The following is a 20,433-nucleotide window of genomic DNA, read 5'->3' on the forward strand; positions in this document are numbered from 1 at the left end:
GACTTTTTCTAGCTCATTTTGACCCTCATTAAAGAATAGAGATATGGTATGTTTTCCAGTGAGAGAATTTATTATAGAATAAAAGATGAAACAATGAAAAGTCACATTACAGCCTTCAAAAATGAGCAAAATATATACCCTATATTAAGGAAACATAACCCCCTTATGTAGAAATGTCAATTACCTGAAGAGAAAACAATAGGAGATAATAAACCTATCCAAATTCTTGACCATAATCTTTCTTGTTTGAGTTCCCATTCTAATTTTCATAAAACAACAATTGGGGAAATAATGTGTGGAAGAGGAACTTACAGGTGATTCAGCTACGTAACAGGATTTGTTAAAACAAAATGGTGAAAAAAATGATAAAGAAAACACTCTAAAGACTTTTCATAGTGGGTCATTAGTTTAGTTACATATGTAAGAAAAGGATATTTGAAAATATTGCTGAACATGGCATAAACCTCTATGAATCACTAATTATATATCATAAAATATGTACAAATAAAAAAATATATAACACTTTGAAACTATGAAAATAAAAACCAGACCCACCTAATGTGTAGTTTGTTTCAAAGAGGGACTAATTCCAGCCATTATCAAAACTGTAAAGTAAAAAACACAAGAGCAGGCAAACATAAAAAAAATACATATTAACGATATCAGTTATACTCGTATAAGAAGCTTTTTATAGAGATAAATGAATGAGCAAAAGACAAATGCATCATTTGCTCTCTGGTGGAGATCAACTCATCATAGGTACCAGAATTGCAATTTTGTATTTGTGCCAGGCGCACGTTCCATCAACAAAAGACTCGTCAGTGTGGCAGTTTGCTGAGTGACAATTATACCATATCTTATTTTTTATGCTGTCAAGTTAGAACAATAACAGTTAACTCCCTTTACATATTAGTTTTTGTTATTGAGCAGTCACTGTTATTATGTAACAGATATGACTGATGAAATATTTTTAAATCTTTTAATCTAGATTGCTATTTAATATCAAGTCAATATCATTATAACAATTTTGTAGTAGATCAACTTAATAACCTGACAGTCTTATTTTTTTGTATTCTGGAAATACTAATTTTACTTGCATTCTTCACTGAAAAATATGAATCAGTTCGAAAGAGATAACCAATGCCCAAATTTATACCAGAACAATGTCAATGGGAAAAAACAAGACAGGTTTACTATTGAGTCAACATTGTCGAAATAGTTGGTGGACTCTGTATTATGGCCCTTGAATGATGATTTTCACCCTTTATCAGAGGTTTTGCCCCTAATATCTTGAAACCAGAAACTTTGAAATAAAAAATTATCAGTAGGACGAGATTTATGAATAAGTCAAATAACCAAAATCCTCAGTTAATCCACTATTGTTAGTTGCCCTTAAATGATGAGTTTTACCAATTTTTGTTGCCTTTTGTTTATCCTTTAATGGACCGACAGAAACATTGAATATCAGAAAATTAAAGGAGGCACAAGTCAAGATCTAAAACTAGATAAGTCGATAAATTTCTGAATGTAAAAATTTCTTTAACGCTACAACTCAGAATTAAAAAGCTGCACACCAACTATAAAACATTTCTTTTCACAGAAGACATGTAAAATTTGACGCTAGTGCTTTACCAAGGTTCTTTAAGGGACAAAACGACGGAGTAGATCAGTTACTGCACTTGCTTTAATTTGCTCTTGGCAACACATGGTAAAATAAGTAATACTATTTTAAGATAGCTCCTTACACATACATCGTCCTCTTTTGAAGGTAATCTGTATCTCATATTATTTTGTTTTTATGACATTGCTGCATTGCAGTATCATTATATGTTAATTGGTTCAGTAGCATTAAGGTCACTATTCCCAACATTATTTTTATGCCCTATTTATGGGCATTATGTTTTCTGGTCTGCGTCTGTGCGTCTGTCCATCCGTCTGTCCCGCTTCAGGTTACAGTTTTTGGTCGGGGTAGTTTTTTATGAAGTTGATGTCCAATCAAATAGAAAACTAGTACACATGTTCCCGATGATATGATCTTTTTAATTTCAATGCCAAATTAGAGATTTTATCCCATTTTCAAGGTCCACTGAACATAAAAAATGATAGTGCGGATGGGGCGGGGCATCTGTGTGTACTTGGGACACATTATTTTTTAAATGGTGAAATGTTGTGTTTTATTAGTAAATTTTCCACTATTCTATATTAGCTTATCAGTGAGGCTGCATCAGAATGTTAGTATAAAACGAGGTGTGGGAATAAAATTGTTAACTAAACAAAAACAAAAATGATATACATCTACTGCAGAGGAGTTTAAATCAGCACTCCTCAGCAAGCGCAACTAATTGTGCGCAGACCAACCCGTCACATAATAGCCGAAAGGAATCTGTGACGTACCCATCCTAATTACACAAGTGGGAAATACAGATACAGATCTAAATGTTAACATGTTGTTTTCTAACAATAGACAAAGAGCAGTATGCTTAAACCAGTCGAGTCTAAAAATGCTGTGCAAGTAAATTTAACAGACTTTTCAAAAAGTTATCAATTATTACTGTAATACGATCTGATTTTATCAGTACTAACAATGATATATAAATACATTGAACTTTTACAAAATAATTTTGTATTCCTAAACAGTTATGAACACTTATATTCACACCATGTATATAGGCATTAGGCAAGGTCATGTTTTTACAGACTGTTTATTATGTCTCTACACTTAATTCGTTGGATGTGTACTGATTGAAATTTTAGTCAGGGAAGCATGATTTATTCATTATTTGTAATCAAGTTTGACCTCGCTTTCAGGGACTTCATGTACAGTACTTTTAGATCAGTATTTTGCATATATAGTCTTATTTTGAAAGAAGAGGTCAAGATTAGTAATCCATTATTCAATCTGGAATATTTTTTCTGTCAGTAATTATGTTATTTGTATATCTAATTACCTATTTTAAGTATGATGGCAATACAAATAAAATGTATACCATTTCCTCTTTCACTGCTATATATGAATCCAAACAATAAGCCATTCTATTTTAAGCTCACCAGCCATAGTTTGTAACATTTTAATGTATTTATGTTTTTATGCTAGTACAATATACAAAGATCTTGCTACCATAGTATCTATAATAGTTAAAGGTCGGTTTGAGATCTTACATGTTTTATCCAGCCGTATGTTAGCGCCTATCCCAAGTCAGGAACATCCAGCCTTTTCTAGTCTTGTGTGTGTTTTTTGTTTGGTTAATTTGTATTATTTTGAGTGAATATAAAGCCCTCGACTAAGCAGAATTTTCTCGCTGTGCTAAAGAACCACCATTGGTGGCTTTGTGCTGTTTTCTCATTGATCAGGTTGTTATCTCTTTGACAAATTTCGATTCTGTATACTATTTTGAACTGATGAAGTAATCTGTCATTAATTGTCGTCTAAACAATATATTTAAACTAATAATTATTGTGTCAAATGCATGGGATTTGCAATATTTTCTACATAAGAAAATACCCGTGTACTAAGTCAGGAATATAACAGTTTTTATCTATTCGTTTGATGCGTTTGAGCTTTTGATTTTGCCGTTTGATTAGGGACTTTCCGTTTTGAATTTACGGGGAGTTCAGTATAAAGTAAAATCACAAAAGTCCCGAATCAAATGGCAAAATCAAAAGATCAAACACATCAAACGAATGGATAACAACAGTGATATTCTTGACTTGGTATGGTCATTTTCAGTATTTTTGTGAATTTTTTGTTTTCGTCCATGTAATTTTATTGACATTCGCAGTCTTTCAGAATCATTTTAAAACGTTATTACCTATATTTTGATTAAACATTCTGTTTGTAAGATTATTAATATTCATTGTGGAAGCCATCATTGGTAACTTAAATTAGTACTAACATCCACGATCTTCTATTGTTAATCCATTAAGTGCTAATGATATGGTTTAGTCGTCAAATTATGACCTTGTTTCTAATTATGAAGTTATAATATAACCTAACAAAATCCTTAATTTAAAATAGTTTTCTTGAGTTTTTACTTAAGTGAGCGTCAGGCAGTCGAACTTATATCAATGATCACCCGCCTTACTTGTATTATAACTACACGTATATCACCCCAAAATGATTAAATATCGGACTTGTGTCTTATTCCAACAGCGGAGATGTTGTCATGCAAGTTACTAGGTCCAAGTAATTGTCTATTTTTAACACCACACATTCCTGTTACACCTCGTTATCAAAACCATTTCAGCAACAAGTCTCACGATAACAGTAAACTTTAAAATAAAAGTGGTTCAATAACATTTGGTCCACCATTCAAAGTTTGACAATAAATGGTAAATAAAGGCAACAGTAGTATACCGCTAAAATTTGTTCTATGGTCAATATGATCAATTTGACATAAATCTATAGTTCTTGTTCAATACAACTGCATCAGAACAGCGTTTATTTATTGTTTGATTATAAAAAAAAATATAGGAAATTGTCAATGGAATAGAAGGTAACTACAAAAAACTGAAAAACATTTATAAGTAAATATGAATATTTAGTTTCTAACCATAAACAAATGTTCAACTCTAAAAATGCATAACTACGAATTAGACCACACATTTGAATATGTTTTGTTTTTGTTTCAAACATTTATAAGTTGACAAGTTTAATCTTTCCAAAAATATATGTAGTGCTTGGCAGTATCATAAAAATAGCGCCAGCTTTTACAGTTTTTTTTGGATTTCGTGGTTACTATGTTAAACTGATAATATGCAATTAACCCTATACATAAATAATTTATACAATTTCAATCGCGAGATGCGGATTCGGTAAAATAAATTATTCATAATGCTTGTTTCAAATTTTACTAAAAATGTGTAGCAACATTTTCATCGATCAGATTTAGATGTTGAGAATACCTATACTGTCATTTAATTACCTGTCTCCTTCCTGAACTATTCCAAATTATATATATACTCCAAATGAATCTTAACCAATTAGGTAAAGTAATAATTTCAAGATAACATTTTTATTGATTAAAACTGATAGCATTGGATCTTTTATGTGAAGAAAATATAAATAATATTACGCTGTTATCATTCGGTTTGGTTAAAATTGGTCATAAATAAGCTATACATAAACTCACCATATATAGATACCAGGGTTAAATTGTGTATGTACACCAGACGCGCGTTTCGTCTACAAAAGACTCGTCAGTGACACTCGAATCCCAAAAAATTAAAAAGGGCAAATAAAGTACGAAGTTGAAGAGCATTGGGGAACAAAACATCTGAAATGTGTAATTGACTTGCAATTTAATATTCAAACCTCACTTTAATCCGTATTTATGAAACCATTAATGTTACCCTTAGCTAAATTGGTTGCTGGTATGGTCATTCGTTTGGAAAAAAAATGTAAACATTGAAAAGTGAATTCAAAACAAATGCCACCTGAAATAACCGTATAGCCCACAATTAATCTTTCTCCTAAAACAAAAAAAAGATGATTTACATATGATTTTAATTAATGACAGTTACATGAAATAAAAATGTCATAGAAATATCATCATTATGCGATTGCAAGTGAGTGGCAGTTTATTTATATATTCAAATTAACATGTATGCTTATATCGCGTTATATTACTATCGGCAGCGTTCGTTCTCTCCATTGATAATTAGATAGCGTCAGATCTAACATTAGCACGAAATGATGATACATAAGTACGAATCCTCGCATTGTTTATTGTTTATTTTGGGATTTTTGTAACTTGAATATACGTTGAAGTATATGTTATAAATTAATCATGAGAATTTAAGTGAGGGAACATTAATTTGACATATATTGCTCCTTTAAATCACTCAAGTAAAAATGTTTCAAATAAATTTTACAGAATATTAAAAAGGACATGATTAAACACTGTAATAAGATCTTTGAATATTATATAATACCAGGTTTTCGATTTGCACTAAAATGGATTTCGCTATTTATAAATTAAAATATAATATAATAAAATTGAGAATGGAAATGGGGAATGTGTCATGGGAATTGAGAATGGAAATGGGAAGTATGTATTCCAGATAGCAAAGTGGTCTACCATTTTGATATATATTATAAAGACATAACAACATGATATCATACCATATTATGATCTAACTGCATCACAGAAAAATAGTTGGACAAGTGCAAGGAGAAATAATATAGGAACATATAAAAGAAACATAGCAAGATGGGGAAATTAAGCAACATACATAAGAATTAAGAAACCAATATGCAATTAACATACTGGCTCCAGAACCACTGTATGTTTAATGATTAGACACTAACAACTCATATATCTTCAGGTTATTTTTGACTGTCTTGAACAGATTTAATTTTCAAACGGGAAGGGATAAAAAGTGTTTCATTGATTCTGTATTAACTGAAAACTGGTTGTTATTTTAGCAATAATATAAAGTTTGCAATGATGACTATAAAGTCTAATTAGGTTATTTTGATCTAGAATATCTAAGCATAAGGCGAAACCACAAGCAAGGGATGTCAATTTCCTGAATCTATTGCCCAATATTTTGTTTTTGTTTATGTTTTGTGTATTGTTGTTTGCCTTTTTCTGTTCGAGCCATGGTGTTGTAAGGTGTTTAAATCGATTTCTGGGTTTAAATGTTCCTCAGTATCTTTAGGAGCACGTATATTATTTTACAGACTGAAAGGTGCCCAAGGTGGTCTGGTGTTGATCAAGACATAATAAAGTCATCTTGGAGTTTGAAGCCCACATATGACTATGTGAGACAAAATATATAAACAGTATTAGATTCATGTCTTATTGATGAATGAGGCATAGAAACTGGGAAAAGGCGAGATTATCCAAGCATTTCAACTGTTTTCGGTCCAAATAAAAAAACTTAAAATCCTTTTACATTGAACAATATTAGTAACATTCAAAACATGTATAACAACTTTAAATTAACCACCAGAGTTGAATATTATCGGTATTGTTGAATGTATACAAAAAAGTAGTGTTATTTTGTTTTCAAATCAGAATTTAAAACTGCAATTCATGCTTCGACCTGCATTTGACAAAACAAAGCCATTAACATGGCAATTAGATTTGAAAGTATGTACAATTAGTTATATAAGGAGTCTAAGGGATTTACTGAAGGGTAGTGCTAATTTTTCATTTCACAATTTCAACAATTTACTATTCATATCAGCTGGTTAAGCTGCCTTTATAAGAGGACTTAAAAATGAGTCAAACAAAAATTGAATTTGTTTTCCAAGATTATTTTGAATTGTTAGTGCGTTTTCATTAATCAAACCTGTGTGTTTTGTTTACAAGTAATTCATTTTTTTATAGATAATGCAGAAAACGTACCAAACGACTTGGTATGACCACATCCATTGGTAAAACAATTTATGATATGGTTTATCCCGTGTCTGTATGTAACTTTCTTTATTTTCAATAAAATGTACAATCCAATAATATGAATTTAAGAGATTTTTTAATCATAACATGCAGTTCGCTAAATTTGGAGGATATAATTCGGTTATTTCATAGTACAATGCATGATTGTTAGAATAAATAAATTAACCTGTTACATCGAAACACGTTTCAAAATAAACAAGTGGGAGGCCTCGCTATCTATAGAACAAGGTTTGACAGGACGTTTTTCGGAAAATGTCTGTACAAAATCAGGAATATGACAGTTGATTTTCATCCGACAGTTGATAAAAAACTTTTGTTTTTTGTCAATTTTAATTGACTTCCTCCTTGTGTATTTGCCGTCGTATTTTTGTTGCACGTTTTTTCTCACGTAAATGTATCGGCTCAGGACCAAAAGTTGTGGAAGCCAAATATTTGAAAAGTACAAATATACCAGTTTTATTATTATATACACCAGACGCACGTATAGACTACGTAATACCTGATTAGTGGCGCTCTAATCAAACAAGTTGGAAGGTCAAATGAAATACAAAGGTTCAAAAACCGGGACAAAAACCTTAATATTTTGAATCATTTACGTTCCATATACAGTTTTAAAGAAAATGAACGTTTTGCGAACATGCACAAGCAAAGATATCGATCATTCAAACTAGAGATATAACATGAAAGCAGATATTATACTAATACCCTTTCTAAATAACCAAGTGGTCTATCATGTATCTGGCGGCTTTGTCATCAAGACATAATAACATGCTTTCATACCATATCGATCGATCCCAAGCAAAAGGTCGTACAGGTTTAGGAAGGTATGGTTATACGTACAGATTGAAGATAATGAAAGATTATAGAAGCATTTCACTGTTCAATAGTAAAAAATTGATTAAGCGAAAACAAATTCCGAGTTTCAAACTATAACGGGAAAACAATGGAACAACAGAAACACTGATCTGCAACAAAAACAAAAGCCAAAAAAAAAAATCAGAAACAGTCTACTTGATAACAATTGCCATATTCTTGACTTGGTACACAAGTGGGACTAAGGGATGTTTTTTTTCAATTTCTTTAAAGAAATAAAGATTTTAAAGGAGAAGTGGAAAACATAGTTTGATTCCATTGAACAGTAGAAAAAACAATCCAACATGCAGATCTTGAAGATACTTTGTATGCTATTGATGTGGTATATTTCTTTAAAGGTTGATGGTGGTCTTGTTTTGATCAAGGCATAGATAAAATCAGGATTGAAATGTTCTTTTTGCGTCAGATGCATGTTTTGTATACGCTCGAATCATTTTCATTGTAATCAGTAACGTTTCAAAAAAATTGAAAAATTGTGATGAATGTTGAAGTTGATGATTATAATATCGACATTGAAATAACTTTTACCCTAACACTAACACTAGCAATAACAGTTTATTATTATGAAACCTTACCTTGTATCATAACACAAACAGGTTGATAACTGGCTTTATAAGATAATTTTTTTGTTAATAAGCCTGGTAACCAACAGTTAGAAATGTTTAAATAATGGTGTTTTAGAGAGATAAAAACATGTAACTTTTAAATGAACAGAAAGTAAAAAATATAGGACCGAATTATCTTGCGAAAATGTGCAACATATGAACATAGGTATTCAAGAAGGTTATAAAAACTTGAAAGCTTTGTCCCATTCCAGCATCTATTTTCAAACGAAATTATTTTCTTATTGGCAGGTCTGGAGCTGGTATATCAGTTAACTGCTAGTAATCTGTTGTAATTTATGAATTATTGTCATTTTATTTATTTTCTTTTGTTACATCTTCTGACACCGGACTCGGACTTCTCTTGAATGAATTTTATTGTGCGTATTGTTATATGCGTTTACTTTTCTACATTGGCTAGAGGTATAGGGTGAGGGTTGAGATCTTATAAACATGTTTAACCCCGCCGCAATGTTGCGCCTGTCCCAAGTCAGGAGCCTTTGTTAGTCTTGCATGATTTTAATTTTAGTTTCTTGTGTATAATTCGGAGTTTAGTATGACGTCAATTATCACTGTACCAGTATACATATTTTTTAAGAGGCCAGCTGAAGGACGCTTACGGGTGCGGGAGTTTCTCGCTACATTGAACACCCATTTGTGGCCTTCGGCTCTTGTCTGCTCTATTGTCGGCTTGTTGTCGCTTTGACACATTCCCTATTTCCTTTCTCAATTTTATTCCAGCACAAGTTTTCTTCTGATTAGTCGCTACATTGTTTTCCTTCTAACAAAATAATTTAGATTACTCGTACAAATGCATTACATGTAGAATATTGAAAGTAATATACTCTTCGCACATATGTTCCTTTAAATCTAGGTGCATAAAAGAAGAAAACTATATTTACTTTTGATCTGCAACCTTATCGGATGGACATAGAAATAACTTTTCAAACAAAGAACAATAGACGTAATACATCTTCAAGCTCGAACATTGCTTAAGGCTTAATTGAACCATTCAAAGGACAGGATATAAACAAGGTATGTCATTACCACACTTATTTAGAATAATTTATGCTATATGATATACATATAGCTTGTCAACGATAATTTTTTAAATTAAATAATGTCAATGTATAAACATAGGTCAGACAATAATATCACGCCTTTATAAATTAAGCGCGCATTGACAACAATTGAATATAAAAAGTTATGTAACGTAACAAAGGCTGATAATATATTATACTCATATTACTGTTATGTTTATTACTCTGTCAGAATAGACTGCAGTTTTAATTTAACGAGCATAGACAAAGGTGTGGGTTTAATGATGCTTCCGGCCTCCGCATGAACAATAAATTACACACGTGTATTTTGTGGAGGAAACAAAACATCAACAAAAATACAAGTAAGTTAATACAAAAAAAAACTTTATAAGTTTAACATGTTTTAATAAGTTATTGGACACTAAGAAAAAAATATCAAAAACTTTAAACTCTTTTTTTTTCGCTGAAATTTAGGAAGTCTTCGTTATATATATGTGTGTTAAATGTTTTGAAAAGCTATACATTTTGAAAGTATGTCAATCAACATTGATTAGATGACCGAATGAAGTAAAATTAAAAATATCAAATATTTTTTTTTTCAGGATGTGTGGACATATACTTTGGTACATTTTGACAATAGTTCTTATGATTAACACTATTGCAGCTGTACATCGAAAACCGTCTCATTCACATTCACATTCACATGCAGGTTAGTTGTTTACCATACCTATATTTATATATTTAAGTCTAAAATGTCATGCAACTAACTACAAATCGCATCTTTCTGGTGTTAATCGAGCATCAATTATGAAAAAAAATGAATCGAAAATAACAAAAATATAAAAAAAAAATATATATATATACTTTCTGTTAAAGGAGTAGATCCAGTAAGACCCCTTTTTGGCCCCAAAATATAGCAGTTTTACAAAGTTGTTACAATGTAAACTTTTCAGTAGAATGAATATTGGCTGTTTTTGACAATACAATGCACATATTTCGGTTATTAGCACCATTAAGTCATGTTAAATTACTGAAATCTTCACAATTATAGCATTTTAGCTAAATTCTAGACGGTTTTCGTGTAAAACGAAAGTGGCCGCATTCGTGTTCATCCTTAATATTGAAATGTAAGTTGTATTTTATGATAATACATAACATATATAAAGGTTGAGGATGAACACGGATGCGGCCACTTTCATTTTTGACAAAAACCATATGAAAAGTGACATTTTTCGGCATATTTGGTAGATTTTTCATATTTGAGCTTGAATCGGATCGTTTTTAATGACTAACTCAGTTAAAATCTTTCACATACACTAATTGATTTAAATGAAATAGACACTTAAGTGTTTAAAAAGTGGTCAAAATCTTTCGTCAGATGAACCTGAAATTTGAGACCAAAATCGATCCTTACCGGACCTACTCCTTTGTATTGTTGACATATATTAATTCTATTTCAAGTCACGTTACTTCTTATTGATGTTATAATTATTGTTACATTTACCAACAGATTCCACCTATAGGCTTATAGAATGAAGAATCAGAACATCATGTACAATGTTAATTTTCTCTGATCTTTTCTTCGTATTGTTATACACCAAAAATGCTAATATGTAAACTGTGTCTTAATGAATTGTCGCATGAATAATATTGTCATAAAGTTCGTTTCTATGTATTTTGGCGTTTGTTTTTGTTGCACTCAATGTACTTGGTATTCCTTTGTTTTCCTCGGTTTTAGTTTGTAACTGGGATTTGTTTTCTCTCTAACGATTTATGACTTTTGAACAGCAGTATACTATAAATAGTACATAAATTCACGTTCTTCTTTAAAAATATTTTCTGTCATTGAAATTTTTTTGGTGACTACGGTTTGCCCCCGAGAGTAAGCTCTACATAGAAGTTATTAATTCGGTGCTAGCATGAAATATCTTTGGCACGGGTATGTTAGTAAAGTAAGCGATTATGAAAAAAATGTTCTTACAGTTGATGTGTTTTACTCGGTTTTAGTTTGGTACCCGGATTTGTTTTCTCTCAATCGATTTAGGACTTTCGAACGGCGGTATACTACTGTTTACTTTATTCAACATCTTTCTAAAACAAAAAAGGTGTTTATTTCCCAAGCAAAGATTACCATAGAATGAAATTCAAAACAGTGTAGCTGTGGCCATTAATTGACACATTAAATTCATCCATTGACTGGGAAAATTTAGTATGTAACGACCACTGCTCACTATGTACATTTTAAAGACAGGTACGTCGTGAACAGCGGTCGTTTCAGAAAAACGTTCACCTAAGATTGTCCCAGTCAATGAATGAATTTAATGTGTCAATCAATGGTCACAGCTACACTGTTTTGAATTTCATTCTAAAAATGTCTAAACAGACCATATTTTTTTTTAAACATACCTCACATTCATTGGAAAAGGCTAAAATTCGCCAGGTCTTTGATTTCAACTTAGTGAGTGGACTTAAGTAATATTGCGGACCATTTTCCAATTTTCATGCGGTATTCCTATTTTTTTTCTCTCACTCAACTTTCGTGTTTGTTTTTACATTCCCAGACCTCTTTGAGCTTTCATCCTATAAAGTGTGTATTTTGCTAATGATCTGTTAATAGTTGAAGGCCATACGGGGACCTGGAAAAATATGTCTGGTTGTCTTTCGCACCTCATATTATTATTTTTACATGCAGTTATATCTATGATAAGAATGAGAATTGAATTGTCATAGTGACAACAACCCAACCAAAGAGCAAAAAAAGCACAAGGCAACATGTAGATCTTCCGTATCAAGGGAATTGCTATAAATATATTTATTTCAGGTTAATAGTATTAGGCCATACATACTCAAGTTATAAAATAGATCTTGTCGTCAACTTTTGCAACCAGCTTCTATGTTTCTATTATGCACCTTTCATCTTTTTTGGCCTCGATTTTTCCATTGGACAGACCATTTTGTTTTCCACCTTCTGTTTTTTTTACAAAATCATACAGGACGCATTTTTTTGCTCGAGTCTCTGGCCTTTGGTAGTCTTGTATGTTATTAATTTTTTTTTCATTTATTTGTTAAGGAGTTAAGCATGACATACATTTTCACTGAACTAGTACACTTTTTATAATAGTTTTTCTATATCGCCTGGCAAAAATTATCACGAATATAATGCCTACCCATGTTAAAACTACAATAAAGTATAGTTTGCATCAATTATTTCTTAAGCCTACCATTTTTGTGTCTGTGTTGGATTTATGTGGCATTGAAAATATAAGAGTATAAACTACACAGTGCAACTTCTAACAAGAATACAAGATTTATTGATTTTAAAAAATTCGACCAAAATTAAAAATTCGGAAAAATTCAACAGTTTGATTTTCAATTACTTTTTCCAATATAAATATTCGAACTATTTTGTTTGTTGTTTCCTTTATAAATTTACATCATTTTTAAAAAGACTACTTTGTGACTTCGATATTTAGTAGACTATAAAAGCGATGTTCATTATCTTTCTTCTGCTGTAAGTTTAATTTAGTTATATTGGTGTCATGAATGCCATCTCGTATGTTTTTAAATTTGAATAAAGGGGAGTCAGGTCGTCTTATACTTCAATGATACAAACACAAAAAAAAAACGACAAAAAATAAAATAAGGTGCAACATTCATTCTCCTTCAAAAGAATACATCACATGAATGTAATTTTTGTAAGAAAAATACTAATTTCGTGAGAAGTTGAGTGTTGGACTGAAGAGCTAAGTCAAACTGACAAATATCTGAATGAACGAATCGATTTATGGTATAAAACAAAATCGGTAACTTTTCACAAACAAAGTCCACATGGTTAGCATTGAATAAATAGTAGACCATTCTTAGAATGAAATTCAAAACAGTGTGGCTGTGGCCATTGATTGACACATTAAATTCATCCATTGACTGGGACAATTTATGTGAACGTTTGTCTGTAACGACCACTGTTCACGACGTACCTACGATAGACATTTAAACTGTGGGGTCACCAAAGGTTTCTTAACGCCTTTTATTATAAAAAAAATCGAAAAATTAATCAGGAATAACCTTTAATTTAATCAATTATATAAATCAAAACATCGTGTTATTTCTGATTAATTTTTCGAATTACTTTATTAAGGTGTTGAGAACCTTTGGTGACCCCATAGTTTAAATGTCTATCGTAGGTACGTCGTGAACAGTGGTCGTTAAGACAAATGTTCACATAAATTGTCCCAGTCAATGGATGAATTTAATGTGTCAATCAATGGCCACAGCCACACTGTTTTGAATTTCATTCTAAATGATCACACCGTAGAAGTTTCAATAAGATATTTTGTGAAATAACGCGGGTCCCAATTAACTTAAAAGTTGTTTATTTTTACATTGAATGAATAAACTTATTTTTTTTATATTATTTATTGATATCAGCTCTGAACATTATTATTCTTAAAAGTGAAACTGTTGTAAGTGATGGTATAAAAATTATCTAAAACAAGTTTCATTTTATGTATTAAAATATGTAACAAGTGATTATTTAAATCCCCACTTGAAGGCTTCCGATAGACTGAGTGAGCATAAAATCATCGCTAACGACAAACAAGTTATAGGTAAATTTTTCAGTATAATTACTAACAAACGTGTTACCGTCGACCACACTATTATGAATTTGATTCTAGTCAGATTTGACATGTTTTGGAATTTTGTGTTTTCAGTGCGTTTTCGTTTTATGATTTTGACCCTGACTGTTTTGATTAAGCGCAACTGCTTGACAATTTTAAGAATCTTAAGTCTGACATATTAGTTAATAGGCCTTTTTCTTATAAAGTTTTTTTTAATTATAGTTGTTATAGTATCTAGCCTATTGAACTTGAATCAGAAATATATGACAAAAACAGTAAGATGTGATTCCTAGATATAAGAAGATGTGGTATGAGTGCCAATGGGACAACGCTCCATCCAAGTCACAATTTGTAAAGGAAAAACCATTATAGGTCGAAGTACGATATTTAACACGGAGCCTTGACTCCCACCGAACAACAAGCTATTAAAGCCCCAAAACTGACTTGTGTAAAACCATTCAAACGGGGCCAGTGGTCTAATCTATCTGGAAAGCGAGAAACAAGAAACACGTACTATGCACCACATCAACAAAAGACAAAAACTGAACATCAGGTTCCTGAATTATAGATACCAACCTTCACCCTTACCTGAAACAATAATGTAACATCATAATATCATGATAGCTTGACTTACATGTAGTCATTGACACGGAGAGGCAGTTTATAAGTTAACATTACTACAAAAGACACGAACAATGTTCCATCAAAGGTGGACAAATATCAGCAGCGCATACATATGGAATATATATCTCCCTCTTAACATTAAATTTTAAGGAATTTATTACTAAACTGTGGATTAATTTATTTTCATGGGTATCATTTTTTTGGATAAGCGAAAACTTACATTTTGTGGATATTTGATTTCGTGGTTTTGCAACAGTCTCCATGAAGCCTAGTTTGCTGAACATTGGAATTTGTTTAGAATGCATAACAAGCGTTCATTGAAAAGAACTGCATATCTACATGCATATATTAAAAGTGACAATACATTAATATATAATATTTTTATATATTTACATTACATGCACGACAGACACGAGTCTGTCACGTCTGAAATATAATATAATACATGATACATTTCTAATTCATTATTGTAGTTAAATGTATAAGCATTTTATTTCAGAAAAAAATAAACGCTCATTTATATTCGTTATTGTAGTAATTAATTTCATTACAATGTATAAGATTGCAATACATTCATTTACCAGTCAAATTTCGTCATATGTGTGAATAGAACATCGCTTTCTGCATAATAATTATTAAGTATTATCACAGTCAGAAACATACAGTTTAAAAACTGTGGCATTCTGCATAAACCGGCGCTTTAAACGTTTTAAAATACTGTTGTTACATATGCCTCCTATTTAGGATATTCAACATCAATCTTAGTCTACACAAAATTGACACACACATACGTAATATTCTAATCATAAAGGACATGTGGTCTTAGTTTCAAGTTAACATGCTCATAAAGTCTTGTTAAACTATCTGCTGAAACCAAAAATTGTACCTGCAACTCAATATATGGACGGACTAACGGATGACGTTTCAAGGATTGTTTTTTTTTGTCTATTGTTTTATAGTATATACATGTAAAACATAATTTTATCATTTGCTCTTTTCAGTTGGAAAGAATAAGCATCCTATGAAGGTATCGAATACGCCGATAGATTTTGGACTGACCATTAAAATTGGATACCCAGATTATGTAAAAATAGGAGATACCTATCATCCAATCAAGTTATCCTTTACAGGACTAAAACAAAAGACAGAGTGATAACAATTAAAACTTCCTATTATAGAAATGATTGGAATAAAACGTAAAGACACGATTGTCCTAGCTTTGGTTTATGTATCAAATAAAAATTAGAACATTTACATTTTGTTGTTTGCATATGAATTGATATAGTATTTGCATATACATTTATACATTAAAGGTATGTAATAACTTTATTTTTATGTTCAATAGGGTCTACGATACCATTTTCGATTTCATTTGATTTACTGCATTCCTCATAAACTATTTTTGCTTGTGTGCTCAAAACATTCGATTCACATATAGCCATTTCTAGTTCTGCATTAGGTTTCATTATAGGTTTATCAATGTTTAACATAACAGACGATTTTGATGATTGAGCCACATTGGCTTCTGTTTCGATTTGTACATCTACATCCCCAGAAGATAAAGTTTCCGTATGTTGTATAGTCATTTGTGTTTTGCCATCACTAGAACAACTATCTGTTCGAACATGATTTGATGACAAGGTCTCATTTGTTATAGTTTGGCTGTCTGGGAGTACTTCAATGAGTTCGAAGTTACAGACGTGTCTTTCGTTTGATTTATTTGTTACTGCTAATTTATTGTCATTCACTTCTTTTGTGCAATGTAACGAGACCAGTTTACCATACTCATCCTGTTTGTCTAATTTATCACTAATTACTGAAATGTCAATAGAATCTGAAGAAGCTGCTTCAGTATTGATACTTATTTTGGTGGAAGGATCACACGATATATTCTTTATTCCTAAATGATTCCTATTGTTATTGTTATGTGAATACAATGATGAATCATTTCGACTTCTATACCTCCTGATTTTTCGTGCTTCTCTTTTTGAAATCTCTTTACATTGTACACCTATAGTAGAAATATCCATCAACACTACACTTCCAAATATTGAAATTAGAATTACTGCTGCTACTATTCCAACACCTTTTGCAGAAGGACGGTTATCTTCTGCACTTGTTTTACTTTTTTCTAATTGTTTCTTTTTTATTTTGTCACTCATTGTTTTCATTTCTTGTTTTAATTCTTGAAACATTCTTTCATTTTCCGCTATTGGATCTAACGTAGTCATTGTGTCATCTGTCGTGAGGATTTCACTCATTTTTGTTGAACCAATAAATGTAGTCGTAATAGATTCTACAAATAGTATAAAAAAATGCATATTTCTTTTCATTATTGGAAACTATTCCACCGATAAATATAAAAACAAATTTTGTGGAATGATTTAGAATAAGACAATTTCTATCGTAAGACCAAAGGACAAGGCTGAGAAAAAGTGCCGGGTGATCTTGAACAATCAGCAAAATATATAACGTATACTAAGCTGTGTTTACTTTCGTCATGATAACGAATCTATTTTAACACGAGCTAGTATGTATACATTATCAGTTTAATGGTATGCTAGTGACCTTATATGACATATGTTGGGTCAGTTAATTCCATATTGGCACAGGCATTTAGCTGTACGAATGATGAATTAACCCAGGTTTTATAGCTATCTAGACCTCTCACGTGTGTGACAGTCACATACAATGATATTTACAACAATGTGCGAGAATTACAAACAGCCTTACTAGGAAAATTGTCCAAAATAGCGGTCATTATTGTGTTTTAATGTTAGACACTATAAAAACAAAGAAATACGTCAGTACAAAGTATTGAAATAAACTACTTTACTACCCCCATATGAAATATAATTTTTTTCCGCGCCGTTGCTTTTAACCAATCATATTCTTAGAAACGTATATGAGATAAGATTAATCGTTATACGCGTACTTTGTCAATGTCGAACAAAGACGCACCCTATTTAAAGGATATGATATTCTGACTATTAATGTTTAATCTGAGACAGGTATACTTCATCCATATTTATTCTTTTATTACCTGTTTACTAACGCATACCGTGTGTTACGCTAATCCGTGAAGATCTAAGATACAAAGAATCAAAAAGAGAAAACAAAGTGAATACATTTCCGTTTAGTTTGACATTTATAATATATATGCATCAACCTTGTACATGTACGACAGACTGCATCTTCCTTTATTTCCATATTTGAGTGATATCATTATTTTATACCTTGTCTTATCAGCAATAATTATAAATGACAATACTGACATGTTAATTGTATTTTTGACTTGGCTAAATTGTTAATTATTCTTCCGATTCTGTTAATATACATACCTATTGTAGACATTAAGGTAGTTATTTCTTTGACCGTATTATATCCTGGAATAAAAAGTTAATCACTTTGATGTTGTACCTTACAACTAAATTACCATATTCCAAATTTAACAACCAATATAACAATAGATATACGAAGATATGGTATGAGTGTCAATGAGACAACTCTTTCATCCAAGTCTCAATTTGTAAAAGTAAACCATCACAAGTAAACACTGAGATCATCCCTTAATTTTTAGTGGGGTTCGTGTTGCTTAGTCTTTATATTTCTATTATTTGTTTGTCCATTTCATTTTTAGTCATGGCGTTGTCGGTTTATTTCGATCTATAAGTTTGACTCTCCTTTTGGTATCTTTCGCACCTCTTTTGTAAAATGAAATTGTTTAACAAACAAAACTAGTGAGTACACGTTGTTATATCTTACCAAAACTACAGCGTCTATGAAAATAGTTCCAATGAACAGAATTTGTATGATAATACTGTTCAACAGTCCATCTGTTCTCCTGACTTATTTGGCATACCCTACTATTGGTATTGTACTCATAGGAGAGACAAAACTTGGCAGATATACACTTATTTTGGCAATAATTTGCAGATACATCGTCATATAGTTCTTCATTGTATGCCATGATACTTGCATTAGCAGTTCTGATAAATTCACACGACTCTACAAATAGAAAAGTTTGAAAAGCAAGTTGTTTTCATACTACAAATATGTAAAAGCGGTTGCATCTTTAAAACATACTTAGAATTTTTACGATTGAAATCGCTAAGGCAAAATTCAGCATGTTATATTACTTCAAAAAAGATTTACTTCAGTTTTGACTAATACAAATATTTCACCATCTGACAACAGTCAAAAGCTCATAATAAAAGTGGAGACGAATTGATGATTTACACATTTATTGTTAACGCAGTATTTTTTCTGATAAACATAAAGAAAAAAAATAACAAAATAACCTTTAGGGTACTGACAAAGAAATCGTTTCTTTTCATCGCAAACCTCATTATACCACCAACCACTAGACAATGACACAGCACCGCATACTTTGATAAAGTCAAATTCGTTAGGCTTATACTTGAAATTTGACCATTCCAAATCAGTATTGTTATACCAATGCCATCCAACGTTTTCTGTTCGCCTAAGGCCAATCCAAAACAATTCATTCCTAAAATACAAAAGATACCCTGTTTGTCTGATATCGCTATTATTATTTGATACGATGGATGCATTTTATTTTCGTGGATACAAATTTTCGTGGTTTGAGGAAAAACTGCATATTCCTGGATATTTAATTTCGTAGTTTTGGCAAAGTCTGCATACATAGCCCTAGACAATTAGTATTTTGTTGAACGTTTCAAATCGTGATTCTCCTGTACCAATACAATCCACGAAAAGTGGTATCCAATAAATATTAATGAATTCACAGTATGTGGGACTCTAAAAATGTTAGCCAAAAATTGTCATAATAAAATAGTGTAGTCTGATCGACTACACAAACATCCAAATTGGATATATGTTATGCTATCACAAATTAGATGTTCTCCCTTCGATCTGATGTAAAAAGACACTGAAGATAACAAGATGCATCAACACCCATATGCCATAGAAAAACAGAATACTTTTGTAAAAACAAGGAACTGTGTAATTATCCAAAAGAGAAAACCGACAACTTATTTGTTCTACAGCAATAAACGAAAACATAATATATTCATAGATTTAAATAAAGGCAACAGTAGTATACCGCTGTTCGAAACTTTTATCAATTACAATTTCCCTCGGATTTCAGTATTTTTGTGATTTTTCGTTTTACAACCGCCCCAAAATCTTTTGTACAACTAAAAAACGGAAACTATAAAAACTAGTTTTGGGTCGTCGAGCTTTATCGTTGGATGGTAAAAGAGCTTAAAACAGATAACAAAGTTTCAAT

The 20,433-nt window shown here is 31.3% G+C and overlaps 1 protein-coding gene and 1 long non-coding RNA gene across 2 annotated transcripts in view; one reads left to right on the plus strand and one right to left on the minus strand.

The window, feature by feature from the left end:
- The first annotated feature begins 10,081 nt into the window (after positions 1-10,081).
- Positions 10,082-16,415, plus strand: LOC139519511 (uncharacterized). Its single transcript, XR_011663607.1, has 3 exons — positions 10,082-10,280; positions 10,521-10,627; positions 16,163-16,415. It is a non-coding gene; the product is annotated as an uncharacterized lncRNA (long non-coding RNA).
- Positions 15,684-20,433, minus strand: part of LOC139519506 (uncharacterized) — a 33,730-nt gene continuing 28,980 nt past the window's right edge. Inside the window, exons 8-11 of the mRNA XM_071311628.1 lie at positions 19,463-19,671; positions 18,927-19,169; positions 18,503-18,547; positions 15,684-17,457 (exon numbers count right to left, since the gene is read on the minus strand). Coding sequence (XP_071167729.1) covers positions 16,469-17,457; positions 18,503-18,547; positions 18,927-19,169; positions 19,463-19,671 — 1,486 coding nt within the window. The 3' untranslated portion in view covers positions 15,684-16,468. The remainder of the gene's footprint in view (positions 17,458-18,502; positions 18,548-18,926; positions 19,170-19,462; positions 19,672-20,433) is intronic.

Source organism: Mytilus edulis, chromosome 4 (genome assembly GCF_963676685.1).
Source record: "Mytilus edulis chromosome 4, xbMytEdul2.2, whole genome shotgun sequence".
NCBI lineage: Eukaryota > Metazoa > Mollusca > Bivalvia > Mytilida > Mytilidae > Mytilus > Mytilus edulis.